This window comes from Oncorhynchus mykiss, chromosome 13 (assembly GCF_057628025.1).
Source record: "Oncorhynchus mykiss isolate SJ-2025 chromosome 13, ASM5762802v1, whole genome shotgun sequence".
Classification (NCBI taxonomy): Eukaryota; Metazoa; Chordata; class Actinopteri; order Salmoniformes; family Salmonidae; genus Oncorhynchus; species Oncorhynchus mykiss.
The window spans coordinates 75,164,848-75,182,259 of record NC_143034.1 but is presented as its reverse complement, the minus strand read 5'-3'; the positions used below and the strand labels follow the sequence as shown (position 1 = coordinate 75,182,259).

Here is a 17,412-nt window from a genome sequence, read left to right as displayed (position 1 = left end):
ACATCACCACTCACTGAGTTACAGTTACACTGTAGTACATCACCACTCACTGAGTTAGTCACAGATACACTGTAGTACATCACCACTCACTGAGTTACAGTCACAGATACACTGTAGTACATCACCACTCACTGAGTCACAGATACACTGTAGTACATCACCACTCACTGAGTTAGTCACAGATACACTGTAGTACATCACCACTCACTGAGTTACAGTCACAGATACACTGTAGTACATCACCACTCACTGAGTTACAGTCACAGATACACTGTAGTACATCACCACTCACTGAGTTAGTCAGATACACTGTAGTACATCACCACTCACTGAGTTAGTCACAGATACACTGTAGTACATCACCACTCACTGAGTTACAGTCACAGATACACTGTAGTACATCACCACTCACTGAGTTAGTCACAGATACACTGTAGTACATCACCACTCACTGAGTTACAGTCACAGATACACTGTAGTACATCACCACTCACTGAGTTACAGTCACAGATACACTGTAGTACATCACCACTCACTGAGTTACAGTCACAGATACACTGTAGTACATCACCACTCACTGAGTTACAGTCACAGATACACTGTAGTACATCACCACTCACTGAGTCACAGTCACAGTACACTGTAGTACATCACCACTCACTGAGTTACAGATACACTGTAGTACATCACCACTCACTGAGTTACAGTCACAGATACACTGTAGTACATCACCACTCACTGAGTTACAGTCACAGATACACTGTAGTACATCACCACTCACTGAGTTACAGATACACTGTAGTACGTCACCACTCACTGAGTTACAGTCACAGATACACTGTAGTACATCACCACTCACTGAGTTACAGTCACAGATACACTGTAGTACATCACCACTCACTGAGTTACAGATACACTGTAGTACATCACCACTCACTGAGTTACAGTCACAGATACACTGTAGTACATCACCACTCACTGAGTTACAGTCACATATACACTGTAGTACATCACCACTCACTGAGTTACAGTCACAGATACACTGTAACACATCACCACTCACTGAGTCACAGATACACTGTAGTACATCACCACTCACTGAGTTACAGATACACTGTAGTACATCACCACTCACTGAGTCACAGATACACTGTAGTACATCACCACTCACTGAGTTACAGATACACTGTAGTACATCACCACTCACTGAGTTACAGTCACAGATACACTGTAGTACATCACCACTCACTGAGTTACAGTCACAGATACACTGTAGTACATCACCACTCACTGAGTTAGTCACAGATACACTGTAGTACATCACCACTCACTGAGTTACAGTCACAGATACACTGTAGTACATCACCACTCACTGAGTTACAGTCACAGATACACTGTAGTACATCACCACTCACTGAGTTACAGATACACTGTAACACATCACCACTCACTGAGTTACAGTCACAGATACACTGTAGTACATCACCACTCACTGAGTTACAGTCACAGATACACTGTAGTACATCACCACTCACTGAGTTACAGTCACAGATACACTGTAGTACATCACCACTCACTGAGTTACAGTCACATATACACTGTAGTACATCACCACTCACTGAGTTACAGTCACAGATACACTGTAACACATCACCACTCACTGAGTCACAGATACACTGTAGTACATCACTACTCACTGAGTCACAGATACACTGTAGTACATCACCACTCACTGAGTTAGATACACTGTAGTACATCACCACTCACTGAGTTACAGATACACTGTAGTACATCACCACTCACTGAGTTACAGTCACAGATACACTGTAGTACATCACCACTCACTGAGTTACAGTCACAGATACACTGTAGTACATCACCACTCACTGAGTTATAGTCACAGATACACTGTAGTACTCAGTGAGTGGTTGTGTACAACTTCACAAGAACAACTTTTATAGACAGATAAACTGCATTTAAAAACACACACAAAACTGGGCACCTAAGTCCCCTGACAAACACAACACTTCCTTCTTCCAGAATAGAAGATAACGAGGCTATACTATAATAATAATAATAATAATAACATATGAATACACCTAGACTGAATCAAGGTTCTACACCTAGACTGAATCAAGGTTCTACACCTAGACTGAATCAAGGTTCTACACCTAGACTGAATCAAGGTTCTACTCTAGGTAGAGAGACTTGTTTTACCAGACCAACAAGTCTCTAGAGAAATACTTCAAATTTAAAGGTTTCCTTCAGTCCTTTCCCCCCTAAATAATCCCATTCCAGACGTCACTTCAGAGACTACATGTTCAGAGTGTTGTCTTTCCTTCAGTCCTTTCCCCCCTAAATAATCCCATTCCAGACGTCACTTCAGAGACTACATGTTCAGAGTGTTGTCTTTCCTTCAGTCCTTTCCCCCTAAATAATCCCATTCCAGACGTCACTTCAGAGACTACATGTTCAGAGTGTTGTCTTGCCTTCAGTCCTTTCCCCCTAAATAATCCCATTCCAGACGTCACTTCAGAGACTACATGTTCAGAGTGTTGTCTTGCCTTCAGTCCTTTCCCCCCTAAATAATCCCATTCCAGACGTCACTTCAGAGACTAAATGTTCAGAGTGTTGTCTTGCCTTCAGTCCTTTCCCCCCTAAATAATCCCATTCCAGACGTCACTTCAGAGACTACATGTTCAGAGTGTTGTCTTGCTGTGTTCTCTCACAGAGAGTAGAGACTTGTGCTGGGAAGTCCCTCAGTCGGTCTGACCTGAATCAGCGTGTGACCAAGCTATGACATCACCATCAGGAAGTCAACAGAAGGTCACCTGACAAGGGTGGGGAGCCAATCAAAAGACTGCAATGTCATGATGTATAGTGTATCCAAATGAACTGTTCAAGAGGGTGCACCCTTAACATATCATTCACAATCAGATAGATATGCATTGTGTAGAACAGATATAACTGTCAGGTAGAATAGGGGCGGCATTGTAGCCTAGTGGTTTGAGCGTTGGACCAGTAACTGAAAGGTTGTGAGTTCGAATCCCTGTCGTTCTGCCTCTAGGCCATCATTGAAAATAAGAATTTGTTCTTAACTGACTTGCCTGGTTAAATAAAATAAATATAAAAAAATAGACTGATTTCAGTTTTATTCATAAAATATCTATCTTGTTCTGAACATTGCAGATAGAAATGCATTGTGTAGAACATACAATTGACAGTCCTGTAAGGAATCGTGTCAACTACACTCATTAGGCTATGTGGAAAACTGAATGACCGGCTCCCAGGTTGGGTTCAAATACTATTTGAAAATAATTTTAAAGACTTGATCAAGGCTTGATTTCGCTCACCTGGAGCAATGCAACCAATAGAATAGTCTGAAAACGGTAAACCCTGCAGATTCTGGCACTCCAGACAGGTTTAAGCAAAACACCAGAAATGTTTGAAAGACTTCGAACCCTATTTGAACCCAGGTCTGCAGTTCACTACAGCACCAGTGGGTGATTATGAGGCTAAGACGCAGGGTGAAAAGGTCATAAGGATTGCAGCACAAGGCTCAGACATATCCCTCAGACAGATCACACCGTGTGTGTAAAAACTAGTACAAACTGTAGCTGGCCATGAAGCTGATTTCAGTAGTAGAGGGACCACGAATACGTCTGCCATCTAGACACGGTGGAGAAATCAGAGCAGAGGGAGAGGTGTCTGCTGTGTTATTACAGCCGCTCTGGTGTGCAGTGATCGCCATGGTTACGTCCCAAACGGCACCCTATTCCCTACATAGCGCACTACTTTATACCAGAGTCCTATACGGGCCCTGGTCAAAAGTAGCGCACTAGGAAACAGGGTGTAATTTGGGAAGCGAAGCCCATGTCAGCTGACTGGGTCACAGCCTAGTCTTAGCTTCCCTCCTTTACCCAACTCAACCACAAGAGCTCCAGAGAAAAGAGAGGGCATTCCTTCCACAAGGAGCACTCTGGGCTGAAGTTTCCTCTAGGTTCAGATCTAGGGTCAGTTTCCCCTCCCCCACTCCAAACCTTAACCATTAGTAGGGGCAAAACTGACCCAAGATCAGTGTCTAGGGAGACCTTCCCCCTCGTCCAGAAGAAACCCTCACGTGATTGGATTAGTACTTCAGTGCTACAGCCTAACACTCCCAGTTTCTACACTGAGATCACAATAAGTTGTATCTTGTAAAACTGACAGTCGACATAAAAACCAAGACATTCCTTTTCTGACCTAAATTGAAATGCTAACATGTTTTTATTTTTCTAATGTGTAGTTTGATTCCTGTCCCTTCATTCTCTTGGCTCACCACAAACATAACTGTTCCTGTCCCTTCATCCTCTTGGCTCACCACAAACATTACTGTTCCTGTCCCTTCATCCTCTTGGCTCACCACAAACATAACTCTTCCTGTCCCTTCATTCTCTTGGCTCACCACAAACATAACTCTTCCTGTCCCTTCATTCTCTTGGCTCACCACAAACATTAATTTTCCTGTCCCTTCATCCTCTTGGCTCACCACAAACATTAATGTTCCTGTCCCTTCATCCTCTTGGCTCACCACAAACATAACTGTTCCTGTCCCTTCATCCTCTTGGCTCACCACAAACATTAATGTTCCTGTCCCTTCATCCTCTTGGCTCACCACAAACACCACTGTTCCTGTCCCTTCATCCTCTTGGCTCACCACAAACATCACTGTTCCTGTCCCTTCATCCTCTTGGCTCACCACAAACATAACTGTTCCTGTCCCTTCATCCTCTTGGCTCACCACAAACATAACTGTTCCTGTCCCTTCATTCTCTTGGCTCACCACAAACATAACTCTTCCTGTCCCTTCATTCTCTTGGCTCACCACAAACATTAATTTTCCTGTCCCTTCATCCTCTTGGCTCACCACAAACATTAATGTTCCTGTCCCTTCATCCTCTTGGCTCACCACAAACATAACTGTTCCTGTCCCTTCATCCTCTTGGCTCACCACAAACATTAATGTTCCTGTCCCTTCATCCTCTTGGCTCACCACAAACACCACTGTTCCTGTCCCTTCATCCTCTTGGCTCACCACAAACATCACTGTTCCTGTCCCTTCATCCTCTTGGCTCACCACAAACATAACTGTTCCTGTCCCTTCATCCTCTTGGCTCACCACAAACATAACTGTTCCTGTCCCTTCAATCTCTTGGCTCACCACAAACATAACTGTTCCTGTCCCTTCATCCTCTTGGCTCACCACAAACATTAATGTTCCTGTCCCTTCATCCTCTTGGCTCACCACAAACATAACTGTTCCTGTCCCTTCAATCTCTTGGCTCACCACAAACATAACTGTTCCTGTCCCTTCAATCTCTTGGCTCACCACAAACATTAATGTTCCTGTCCCTTCAATCTCTTGGCTCACCACAAACATAACTGTTCCTGTCCCTTCAATCTCTTGGCTCACCACAAACTTAACTGTTCCTGTCCCTTCATCCTCTTGGCTCACCACAAACATAACTGTTCCTGTCCCTTCAATCTCTTGGCTCACCACAAACATAACTGTTCCTGTCCCTTCAATCTCTTGGCTCACCACACACACATAACTCTTCCTGTCCCTTCATTCTCTTGGCTCACCACAAACATAACTGTTCCTGTCCCTTCAATCTCTTGGCTCACCACACACACATAACTCTTCCTGTCCCTTCATTCTCTTGGCTCACCACAAACTTAACTGGCCCTATGAGAGCTGTCTGAATGGAAGTAACCCAAGAAGGAGATTGATGGGATGTAGGCCTGTAGAAGACCGCAGCAGACTAGTTCACTCTAGAGTAACACTCCTATACAACAAGGAGTGGAGGTAAAGGTAAGGACGTGACACCATTAGGTCTGACTCCACTTGTTTTAAGGAATGACCCATCAGAACGGGGTCATCCAGGTCTCAATGGAGCTTCCCTGGAGTGGAACTGAGCAAGTGGAGAGTGGGAGGGTGAGAGAGAGAAACATCTGAGTAACCTGCTTAAAATGATTTGGCTTCAGTTGGTTTCAATTGAAACTTTTGGTTTAAGAGGCTCTTGATGTTGTAATAATAATAATCACAGTAGTTGTCGAGGGTGCAGCAAGTCAGCACCTCAGGAGTAAATGTCAGTTGGCTTTCCATAGCCGATCATTAAGAGTATCTCACTGCTATGATGCTAAGAAAGATGGCGCATGACAGGGGTGAAAGGAAGGTGTAGAGGGGCTGAAGGAGAGGTAGAGGGGCTGAAGGAGGGGTAGAGGGGCTGAAGGAGGGGTAGAGGGGCTGAAGGAGAGGTAGAGGGGCTGAAGGAGAGGTAGAGGGGCTGAAGGAGAGGTAGAGGGGCTGAAGGAGGGGTAGAGGGGCTGAAGGAGGTGTAGAGGGTGTTAAGGAGGTGTAGAGGGGGTGAAGGGGGTGTAGAGGGGCTGAAGGAGGTGTAGAGGGGCTGAAGGAGGTGTAGAGGGGGTGAAGGAGGTGTAGAGGGGGTGAAGGAGGTGTAGAGGGGGTGAAGGAGGTGTAGAGGGGGTGAAGGAGGTATAGAGGGGGTGAATCAAGACAGGGTCACCTTCAGTAGATCCTTCAGCTCCTCCATGGTGGTCTTACAGGCCACCTCATCATGGACCGTCTGACCACAGTTCTTCACCACTGACTCCAACACCTGACAGGGGGAAGAAACACTCAATCACACTTCACAACACAGAGGCCCAATTCTTCTGATTACGCCTCACGTCAGACCTTTCACTATGGAACTAGCCTGTCACCGTGGTTACACCGACAGCATGATTACGCAAAATGTTACGCAGCATCATCTGGATATGTGGGCAACAGAAGTTCAACATTCACCCTTTTCGCTACCATTTCTGTCGAGCCGTCGACACATACAGTTTGATGCTTACGTTCCATAAATCCAACCTCTACATCACACAGAATGCACTGCCTCTGCAATGCTGCAAGGCAAACGCAGCGTTCCACTGGGAAACTAACGTACCTCTGGTGTATCCAAATGGAATCACGCCTGTCGGTGTGATCGAGGCGTATATACATATCTGGATAACATTTCCTTAACACGCATTTACTATTCAAAACATCTGAATATGGCCCAATGTGAATAATTGATGAGCCGTCCTGTAAAGCAGCACTAGGAGGTTATGATTGTGTCATCACAAGTGGGGGAGTGGTTCAGCGTAGATCCACGCAGCATTGGTCAGTCTCGTAACCCACCTCAAGACCATAAAGGGCCACATGCGGGTTCTTATCCATCAGCTTCTTCTTAATGGCTCCGATGGCATACTTCGCCCTGCAGGAAGAGAAAGACTGATCAGACCAGACACACTTCTATCGTGTGGAGAAACATGGGGCTAGTTCCAATTATTTTTCAAATGGTTCCTTCCTTCCTTCCTTCCTAGGCCTCGTCACGGAAACACTTAAGGACTTCTCCACTGCAATTATCCAATCACAGAGATTAGGCTAGTGATTACCAGAAGGAAGGAATGATTCTAAGTATTTGATCAGGGCTGTGGTGTACTCGGCACTCTACTACTCACTGTGTGTCTCCTTGACGAATGAGATCACAGATCTGCAGGATGGACTCCCAGTCTGTCTCCAGCAGCAGCTGACTGGTTGCTTTATCTGCAGACAGAGAGGAGAGGGTTCAGTGTCTCACATGTCTTTCATTCAAGATCATCATAAACATTTTAGTCATTCAGCAGACAACGTTATCCAGAGCGACTTACAGTCACTGCATTCATCTTAAAATAGCTTGGTGAGACAACCACATATCACAGTCGTAGCAAGTACACTTTCCCTCAATATAGTAGCTATCAGCTAAGTCAGTGTTAGTAAGAGAAGAGAAGTGTGAGGGTCTTTTAACCAGGGTGGATAAGACAAAACCTTACACCTGAAAGCATAGGCTATTTCTCTAAACAGTGGAGTTGTGTGTTTGCTTGTGAGCAGGTGAAATTGATTGTGACTAGCGCCTATTCAAAACCATTAATGACTGAGAAAGCAGCCTTTCCCACATCACAATTTAGACTACAACATGGACATTTCCAGGCATGGCGTGTGGGACTATACAAATGATCCTAATAATAATAATAATATGTTATTCGATCACTGTAGTATGAAACAGAGGATTTCTCCATTCAGTAAATGATGGGGGTGGGGTAGGCCTAGTTAGTGATTAATAGTGAGTGGATCAAGGTATGTTGTTATGGAATGCATTTCTACACAGTAACTAAGTAGCTTGCGGCTGTTGCAAAACTAAGAGGAAACGTCGGTAACCGGGAATGAGCCTGTATGTTATTATGATTTGACACAAACCTTCGGCCTTTTCTGTTGGCCAGTTTATGATGTGTTGGCCTTAATTTATTATGCCAACACAGGGCTCAACAATTGGCACTGGCACCCTCAATAACATCAGAGCACTTGAAGCAATCTACTGATGATTACAGTTGTCAGCGAGTTGTCTAAACTGTTTAGGGGTTGAAGTTAGTCTACGATGAGACTGATAAGAACATATGTCTGGTGACGTTGTCTGGCGCAGTGGGGTGAGCTGGATAGATAGCCAACTAAGCTACTACTAGCAAACGAGCTAAAATATCTAGAACAACTAGCTAGCTGGATGGCAAATAATGAAAGTTATGCAAATCATAAAAACAATGATTTATGTCTGACGATCGGGGATATCCAACTAAACAAATATGTTTTTATTTTTTATTTTATGTCGGGAAAATCGGGGCGCAGCGCACCCACACAACATCCTCTGATTGCGTTGCTAGCATGCTAGCTAGCCAAGCTAACCTAGGCTAGACAAAATGCCTGGCATGTAAGCATAGTTTTTGGTAGATTAAATGACATGTTATTGATAAGCAGTTACACTGCAATACTCGATAGAGAAGACTATACTCGATTAGAGGCCTCGGCCTATCGTCGAACTGAACACAGACAATGCCAAGTTTAGCTAGGTAACGTTAGCTAATGTTAGCTTGTTAGCAGGGCTGTGTCACAGCCCTAAACCACTGCCAAAACAATACGCAAAAAACAATCACCGGTGTAAAAAATGTAGATACTCATATCTTACCAAGAAGCCTCTCAAATGTACCACCACCCTTTCCCATGGCTGATCCAATGACGCAGGCTAGCTGACGAGAACGTTATTTTTTTTGTGGTCAATCCAAAAATTATTTGAACACATCCACTGTATAGATCGCTAGCCAGCTGTAAAGTTATTTGCTACTTCCTACTTCCTGTTTCGGGTTTAGAAACTCTGCGGTTCGGTGGTGAAGTCCGTCTATTCCAAAATGTATTGTGACGTTGCCCCCTAGAGTCTGAAGAGGGGATTGTACAGGGGGACTTGGTTGTGTACAGTTCATTCAAGTGGACATGGGTTCCATAACATTACGTTTGACAGAGGAACATTTTTATGACGGTGCAACAAGCTAGCCTTACTGGGTACTCAATAAATCCTCACCAATGGTGGTTTTCTGATCAGCTGGTTCGCCTAAATTCTACTCAGTTTGATACAGTGAAATACAGGGAGACATTTAAATTAGAGAACAAATCGGAGGCCCATTCACAGTCTACCTGTGTGAGCCAATTTAATCGACATGAAATTGTTCAAGAGAAGAGAGGGATCGTTAAGTGTTGGAGCTGCAGCCTTCTATGTGTCTAGGCCACAGGAGGTTGGTGGCACTTTAGTTGGGGTGGACGGGTAGCAAATACATAGAACACATGGTTTCCATGGTTTCCATGTGGTTGGTGCCATTCCATTTGCGCAATCACGGCCATTATTATGAGCCATCCTTCCGTCAGCAGCCTCCTGTGGTATTGGCCTACGTCATCAAGTATTGATCAGGCCCTATCCAGCCATCTATCCATTCCATCACATTGTTATGAGGAATAAGAGGAACTGCCTTGCTATATTTCATCACACTCTCCTCCTCCCTACACTGGTATACATAGGTCTACTTAGGTCATAGATGAGTACATAGAAGCAGAATGCATAGAACGACCCACCCCATTCAAGTCAATGATGGCATTATGGGTGGACTGGCAGCCAATGTGAGTGTACCCATCCATATACCAGTCAAATTTCCAGGGTTAGAGGTTCCAAGCCCTTTTCTGTGGATTATATTTCTATGTATGAGTCACTACCTGGCACTCACAACACTGGAGGCCATTGTTGTGGCTGTGCTGCTGATGCTCCATACAGTGACATTGTGTCTCTGTCTCTACTAGTCTCTACTGTTAGCTGGTAGGGCTGGATGGGTTGTCATATTTATAAGATGGATAGATCTTATGAAATGTCTTATCATAATTAAAGTAGCTATAACAGCGCTGCAACTGTAGAATCTGAAGGATGTCAACTATGTCTCATGAATACAATAGTTATTACTGGCGCTCCACACATCCCACACACACACACATACACACACACACACACACACAAAACACACACACACACACACACACACACACACTTACCGTTTGAATGGAGAGATGTTTGTCATTTCTTCTAATGTACTCAATCCACAGTGGAGATTTGACATCAGATCTTCCAGTAGATGGAAGGTAATTGTTCTGAAGGAATGTTGACGTAAATCAAACTAGCGTAGCCTCCAGTAGACTATTCTAGGGCTGTTTTTTCCCTGCCAATCAACGCACAGAGACATTCACAACAATAACAACTGAATAAAGAAGACATTGGTGATTTTAGGAGTTTAATCAATTCAAAATGATTATGTTATTGTCATTAAATGTATTACGTATGAATCATGTGTTCAAAAACAACGTTGTTCCATTTGTGCTGTATGCCTCTATTAACTTTGCTCCTGTTATATGCTAATTGTGTTCCAACCATTAGCTCTGAAAACCTTTTGGGCCCCGAGGCAAAAAAACCTAGCTGACGAACCCTGTCTTACGGTGAATGGCAACGATAACAATGACATCATCACCCGATGATGTCATTGTCAGCCAATCATTTGTGAGGAGCCTGGTTCTGCTGGACTGGACTGGAGTCTGAGTCTTAAATTATATTGAACCCTATTCCCTATATAGTGCACTTTGTTTGATCAGAGCCCATTGTAAGTGCACTAGTTTTAAACCAGAGCTCTATGCTTCCATCAAAAGCATGGAACTGTATAGGGAATAGGGTGGTATTTGGGACGCGGGCAGTGTCCCCTAAGAACTGAGGACAGGAGCCCGGTTTTGATATCTAGACTGGACTGGAGACATTGAAACATGGAGATAACTGTACAGTCTGTAGTGATGACCTGATGGGAGATGGAGGATGAGTGGTAGCTGGTTGGGAAAAAAAGGCCCTTGGCTGGTGCTCTCTCCATCAGCGCTACACCACACACTCACAGACGTACACACATACACAGTTCCCCATTGTTCCATTGTTCCGTTCCAATCTGCACCACCACTCACAGGTCACAATGGTGACGACATGACAACATGTTCTGTTGGCCCACTACAATGCCAGGACATTTACTCTTGGTGACCATCCTAATCCTTTGGTTTGAGGCGAATATAGGCTACTGTATCCCAGAATAGATGAATTCACACAGAGGAGTTTCCCAGAGAGGAAATGAAAGGCTGATGATTTTATTGGGTTTTACACTGACAGACAGACAGACTGACAGACAATAGGGTTATCGGAGGACAACAGGGACACATGAAATAGCAAAATGATTTCACAATTCCCTTCATAACCTCCTATTGCATCTTTTGAAAGAATGACAAAAAGCACCACCGAATAATAATAATAACATTAACATTCCAAAGTATTAAAAAGTATAAATACTAAGAGAGGAGGGTTTTTCATGTTGTCAGGGCGGAATCATGGAATCATAGAATCTCGGAATCATGGAATCATGGGGTTTTGTGGCATTCCGATCAGACATAACCTTTGACCTGAGCAGCAGGTCCTCTACGGGGGCTGCTGTCGCTGCTGAAGGTCGGAGACCCGGGGATGCCGGGAGGACTCGACCCCGCATACAGCAGCGACCCACCAATCAGGAGCAAGGCCGACGCCCCCCAGCCTAGGTATAGGGCGGGGCCTAGCTCTCTCTTGTGCGGCGCGGCCACGTGGGGATCATAGAAGTCCCTGATAATGGAGTGGGCCGTCCAGCAGATAGGAACCAGGTAGAGAAACCCAGCGATGCCGAACAGAAAGCCGGAGATCCTTGCAATACGAGCCTTCAGACTATTCTGACCAATACACTTGGTGCACTTTACCCCCACCACACCTAGAGCCAGGGCCAGGCCACAGAGGAGGACGGAGAGCACGGTGAGGCCCCGGGCCGCCTGCATGTCGCTGGGCAGGGCCAAGAGACTGTCGTACACCTTGCACTGGATCTGGCCCGTTGATTGGACGATGCAGGTCATCCACAGCCCCTCCCAGATGATCTGAGCCGTCACGATGTTGTTGCCGATGAAGGCGGTGACGCGCCACAGCGGAACAGAGCATACCAGGAAGCCGCCCACCCAGCCAACCAGAGACAAGATCAGGCCCAGGAGCTGCATGCCGGTGGTCGCCATGGTTAAGGTGTCAGGCTGTTGTTGTTGTGGCAGTAGTAACGGTTGTGGTGACGGTTGACGATGTCTACCGGTATTTGGCTGGATTTTCGTAAGTATTTGTACCACGTTGGTTGTTACTGGGATGTTAAAGTCCTTTCTCTTTGTCTCACTAAAATAGTCCCAAGCCGTGGAAAGTCTATGCACCCCCGAAATCTTGAAAAACAGATGTCTTCCTCCTCCTCTTCTTCTTGACCCTCTCCTTCTCTCTGGTTGATGCGGAGACCAACTGGGGACAGACGAGGCCAAACGTCCTAACAACCAGATGAAATAAAAGCAGTGGTTAGTATAGTGATCCAGTTGAGGACATTTCTGAACTGCACTTATGCAAATGAACTTCTAAACCACCAGAATAATAGCAAATCCTATCATGAATCATTGTGTTTACTTGATAGCTACCTACACAAATAGCTAGCTAGAACAAAGTGTTAATAAGATAAATTCCTAATAAGATTAAATGCAATACAAATAAAAGTTCTCCAGTAGGAATCTACTGAGGGAGCTAAGAGCTGTGTTGTCAGTCATAAGTACCATTCACCCAGTCTATTGAATCCTACACAGATTAGCATAGCATTCATAAACACTTAAAAGTCAAAATAATCCCAGTGTTTAGCTACTGTAACTAATGTTTATCATAACTATTTGTAAACAGGCAGGGGGGAGGGCCTGAGAGTGACTGGATTCCAGTGTGGACCCGAAGGAGCAGAGAGAGAACGGTTTCCATTGACTGTGCTGCTGTGGGTGTTGGAGCTACGAGCTGCTACGCCTGCCTGGCCTGAACACTGGGTTATCTCAGAAAAACATGAGGAGGATCGGAACACAGCAGGGCTTTCATACAGGACTGGTACAGTGGGCCCAGGCTCTGTTGACTGAGGACCCAGCTCGGTTTAACTCTGTTCTGGACTGCCTTAATTACACAGGGAGAAATAACAGCTGGACAGATACAATAGATGGATCAATCACTACTTGTATCGGCAAAATTGATAGAGGTTAACCCGCTGGGCAAAAATTGGTTGAATCATCGTTGTTGCCACAAAAAATCTACGTGATGACGTTGAATCAATGTGGAAAACTTATCGGATCAAATGTTTTTATTTCACCTAACTTTTAACCCAAACCCAATGACATGGTGACATCTGTTGTTCATTTCAAGTTGAATTCACGGTTAGTTGACAACTCAACCAAATGTAAATCCAAACTTGACATTGAACTGACGTCTGTGCCCAGTGGGATGATGAAATAAGACTATGATTAACATATTGTCTAACAGGGGATGGACCTTTATCTTTAGTTTCCCCTCTCTAGTTTCATGCCACATTGTTTAAAAAAAAAGAATAGGCATCAGATACTTAAGCAATAAGGCCTGGGGGGGTGTGGTATATGGTGTGGTATATGGTGTGGTATATGGTGTGGTATATGGCCAATATACCACAGCTAAGGGCTGTTCTTATGCACGACACAACGCAGAGTGCCTGGATACAGCCCTTAGTCATGGTATATTGATCATATGCCACACACCCCCGAGGTGCCTTATTGCCATTATAAACTGGTTACCAACGTAAATAGAGCAGTAGAAAGAAATGATTTGTCGTACCCGTGGTATACGGTACACCACGGCTCTCAGCCAATCAACATTCAGGGCTTGAACCACCCAGTTTATAAATTACAGTATCATACTAATGATAAAAGACAAGAAACACATTAGTATAATAGACAGTGAGATCCTAAAAGAGAATAAACACATTAGTATAATAGACAGTGAGATCCTAAAAGAGAATAAACACATTAGTATAACAGTGAGATCCTAAAAGAGAATAAACACATTAGTATAATAGACAGTGAGATCCTAAAAGAGAATAAACACATTAGTATAACAGTGAGATCCTAAAAGAGAATAAACACATTAGTATAATAGACAGTGAGATCCTGACACAGACAGGTCCAACAAGCTACGGAATGCACCTTCTTTACCTTGAGGTGGAAGGTTTCAGTACCACAATGCTTTTGTTGACTCTACTAACGCCGTAGTATTTTCAACACACAAATCAACAATACATTAGAGTACATTAGTCACCTCAGATGGAGTGTGATGAATCTCCTCTCCTCTTCCAAGCAGTCGTTGGAGAAGCAACGTGTTCTTCAGCAGTCCTGTGGAGCTGTGGTTGTATAGGTCAGAGGTGGATGTAGGTAACCGGGTTGGCTGGTTCAGGGGGAGGCAGAGACAGAGGCCTTGGAAGGTTCAGCTCAGTCCACAGGTACGAACGAGGACCTGAGAGGTCAGGTTGGCTTCTGCAGAGGGGGTGAAGAGCTTCAACATCCAGCTAGCTTCAACACCCAGGACAGGACAGGACTGGAGAGAGGGCTGCCCTCTGAGATGCCAGCTAGCGCAAGTCTGTGTGGCAGTGGGTAGAAGCATACGCTTGTGTGTCTGTCAGTGTGTCTGTGTAAGCGTGTGTGACAGTGTGTGTAGCCGTGTTTGTGTGTGTGTGTGTGTGTCTCCCAGTGCCTGGTGTTCAAGTACAATGACACTCTGTTCTCCACTGCTGTTCTCTCTCTCCGACACCCCCACACCATCATCCATTCATTCCTCCATCCATCCAGGCCAACAACCCATTCTGTCTTCTTTTTCATCTTTTCGCCTCGCTTGTTCTTTGATGTGCTCCATTCTTTTCATCTCCCCGTTTCTAATGTTTTATGTGTTCAACTGAAGTTGGTGACTGAGGCGGGTCACATAGGGCTCTAGTTCAGTTCTCTCCCTTTATTCTACCTCCTGTTCACATGTCTCCTGTCTCCTAAAGACCTGCCTTTAACTTGACCTTTGGAAGTTACGAAAGAACCGTTGTAGCTGTGGTAACCAACCATCAACCCGTTAACCATGCTGATCAACGACGGGAATTCAACTAACCCACGAAAGAAACAGGAAGTACTGGGAGAACAGACAGGGATCGAAATAAAACTTTCTTTACGATTTACATTTAAGTAATTTACCAGACGCTCTTATCCAGAGTGACTTACAGTCAGAGCATTCATCTTAAAATAGCAAGGTGGGACACTCAACTCAATGAAGTAGTTATCAGCAAGGTCAGTGCTTGTAGGAAAAGAGAAGTTTAATTTAAGTTGGAGGGGAAATAAGAGTGGGATGTCTTATTCAAGATACTCTTTGGAGAGGTACACACGTCTTCAGAAGATGGACAGGGACTCTGCTGTCCTAGCTTCATGAGGAAGCTCGTTCCACCATTGGGGTGCCAGGACAGAGAAGAACTTTGACTGGGCTGAGTGGGAACTGCCCTCCCCTAGGGGTGGGAGGACCAAGACACCAGAACGGAGTACTCAGGGTTTTTTATTTTTTTATTTAACCAAAACCTAACCCGGACGACGGTGAGCCAATTGTGCGCCACCCTATGGGACTCCCAATCACGTCCGGTTGTGATACAGCCTGGAATCAAACCAGGGTCTGTAGTGATGCCTCTAGCACTGAGATGCAGTGCCTTAGACCGCTGCACCACTCGGGAGGTTGGGATGTAGGGTTTCAGCCTGAAGGCAGTTCACCTTGCTGCTCCGTAGGTAAACACCATGGTCTTGTAGTGGATAGTTGGTCTTCTAGTGGATAGATGGTCTTCTAGTGGATAGATGGTCTTGTAGTGGATAGTTGGTCTTCTAGTGGATAGATGGTCTTGTAGTGGATAGTTGGTCTTGTAGTGGATAGATGGTCTTGTAGTGTTATAGATGGTATTGTAGTGGATAGATGGTCTTGTAGTGGATAGATGGTCTTGTAGTGGATAGATGGTCTAGTAGTGGGTGGATAGTGAGTGGATAGTCTTGTAGTGGATAGATTGTCTTGTAGTGGATGGATGGTCTTGTAGTGGGTGGATAGTGAGTGGATAGTCTTGTAGTGGGTGGATAGTGAGTGGATAGTCTTGTAGTGGGTGGATAGTGAGTGGATAGTCTTGTAGTGGATAGTCTTGTAGTGGGTGGATAGTGAGTGGATAGTCTTGTAGTGGGTGGATAGTGAGTGGATAGTCTTGTAGTGGATAGATTGTCTTGTAGTGGGTGGATGGTCTTGTAGTGGGTGGATAGTGAGTGGATAGTCTTGTAGTGGGTGGATAGTGAGTGGATAGTCTTGTAGTGGGTGGATAGTGAGTGGATAGTCTTGTAGTGTATAGTCTTGTAGTGGGTGGATAGTGAGTGGATAGTCTTGTAGTGGGTGGATAGTGAGTGGATAGTCTTGTAGTGGATAGATTGTCTTGTAGTGGGTGGATGGTCTTGTAGTGGGTGGATAGTGAGTGGATAGTCTTGTAGTGGGTGGATAGTGAGTGGATAGTCTTGTAGTGGGTGGATAGTGAGTGGATAGTCTTGTAGTGTATAGTCTTGTAGTGGGTGGATAGTGAGTGGATAGTCTTGTAGTGGGTGGATAGTGAGTGGATAGTCTTGTAGTGGGTGGGAGCACGTGTGGTGCTGACAACTTTAAAGGCCCAGTTCAATCAAAAACTAGACCTTTCTGTGTTTATATATTTCCACACTATGAGATTGGAATAAATCTGTGCAATTGTGAAATTTATGATAATGCCCTTGTAGTGTACGAGCTGTTTAAAAAGACCGCCTGAAATGACAGCCTGTTCTGGTGGGATGGAGTTTTGGCCTTCCTGGTGACATCACCAGCTCATAAATTGGTAGTAGACCAATAAGAAAGATAGTTCCAAACCTCTCTGCCAATAACAGCTAGTTTTCAGTTTCTCCCTCCCCTACTCAGACCACTCCCAGACAGCCCTAGCAAAATTCTTGTTTGAGAAATTGCTCTTTTTTTAAAGAAGCTAATTTTTTGTTTCTCTTTGACC

The 17,412-nt window shown here is 44.7% G+C and overlaps 2 protein-coding genes across 17 annotated transcripts in view; both read right to left on the bottom strand.

The window, feature by feature from the left end:
- Nucleotides 1-9,297, bottom strand: part of hgs (hepatocyte growth factor-regulated tyrosine kinase substrate) — a 51,952-nt gene extending 42,655 nt beyond the window's left edge. For all 16 annotated transcript variants that reach the window (XM_090197642.1, XM_090197643.1, XM_090197644.1 and 13 more), the window contains exons 1-4: nt 9,081-9,297; nt 7,546-7,630; nt 7,223-7,298; nt 6,567-6,659 (exon numbers count right to left, since the gene is read on the bottom strand). In XM_090197642.1, coding sequence (XP_090053768.1) covers nt 6,567-6,659; nt 7,223-7,298; nt 7,546-7,630; nt 9,081-9,117 — 291 coding nt within the window. In that variant the 5' untranslated portion in view covers nt 9,118-9,297. The remainder of the gene's footprint in view (nt 1-6,566; nt 6,660-7,222; nt 7,299-7,545; nt 7,631-9,080) is intronic.
- Nucleotides 9,298-11,573: 2,276 nt separating this feature from the next.
- Nucleotides 11,574-15,098, bottom strand: cldnk (claudin k). Its single transcript, XM_021625816.3, has 2 exons — nt 14,652-15,098; nt 11,574-12,831 (listed from the first exon to the last, which is right to left on the bottom strand). Exon 2 carries the CDS (start codon nt 12,539-12,541, stop codon nt 11,897-11,899), a length of 645 nt encoding a protein of 214 aa, XP_021481491.1. The 5' UTR covers nt 12,542-12,831; nt 14,652-15,098; the 3' UTR covers nt 11,574-11,896.
- Nucleotides 15,099-17,412: the final 2,314 nt, after the last annotated feature.

Excerpts from the sequence above, each read along its gene's own strand:
- cldnk (XM_021625816.3), bottom strand. The coding sequence starts at position 12,541 with ATGGCGACCACCGGCATGCAGCTCCTGGGCCTGATCTTGTCTCTGGTT.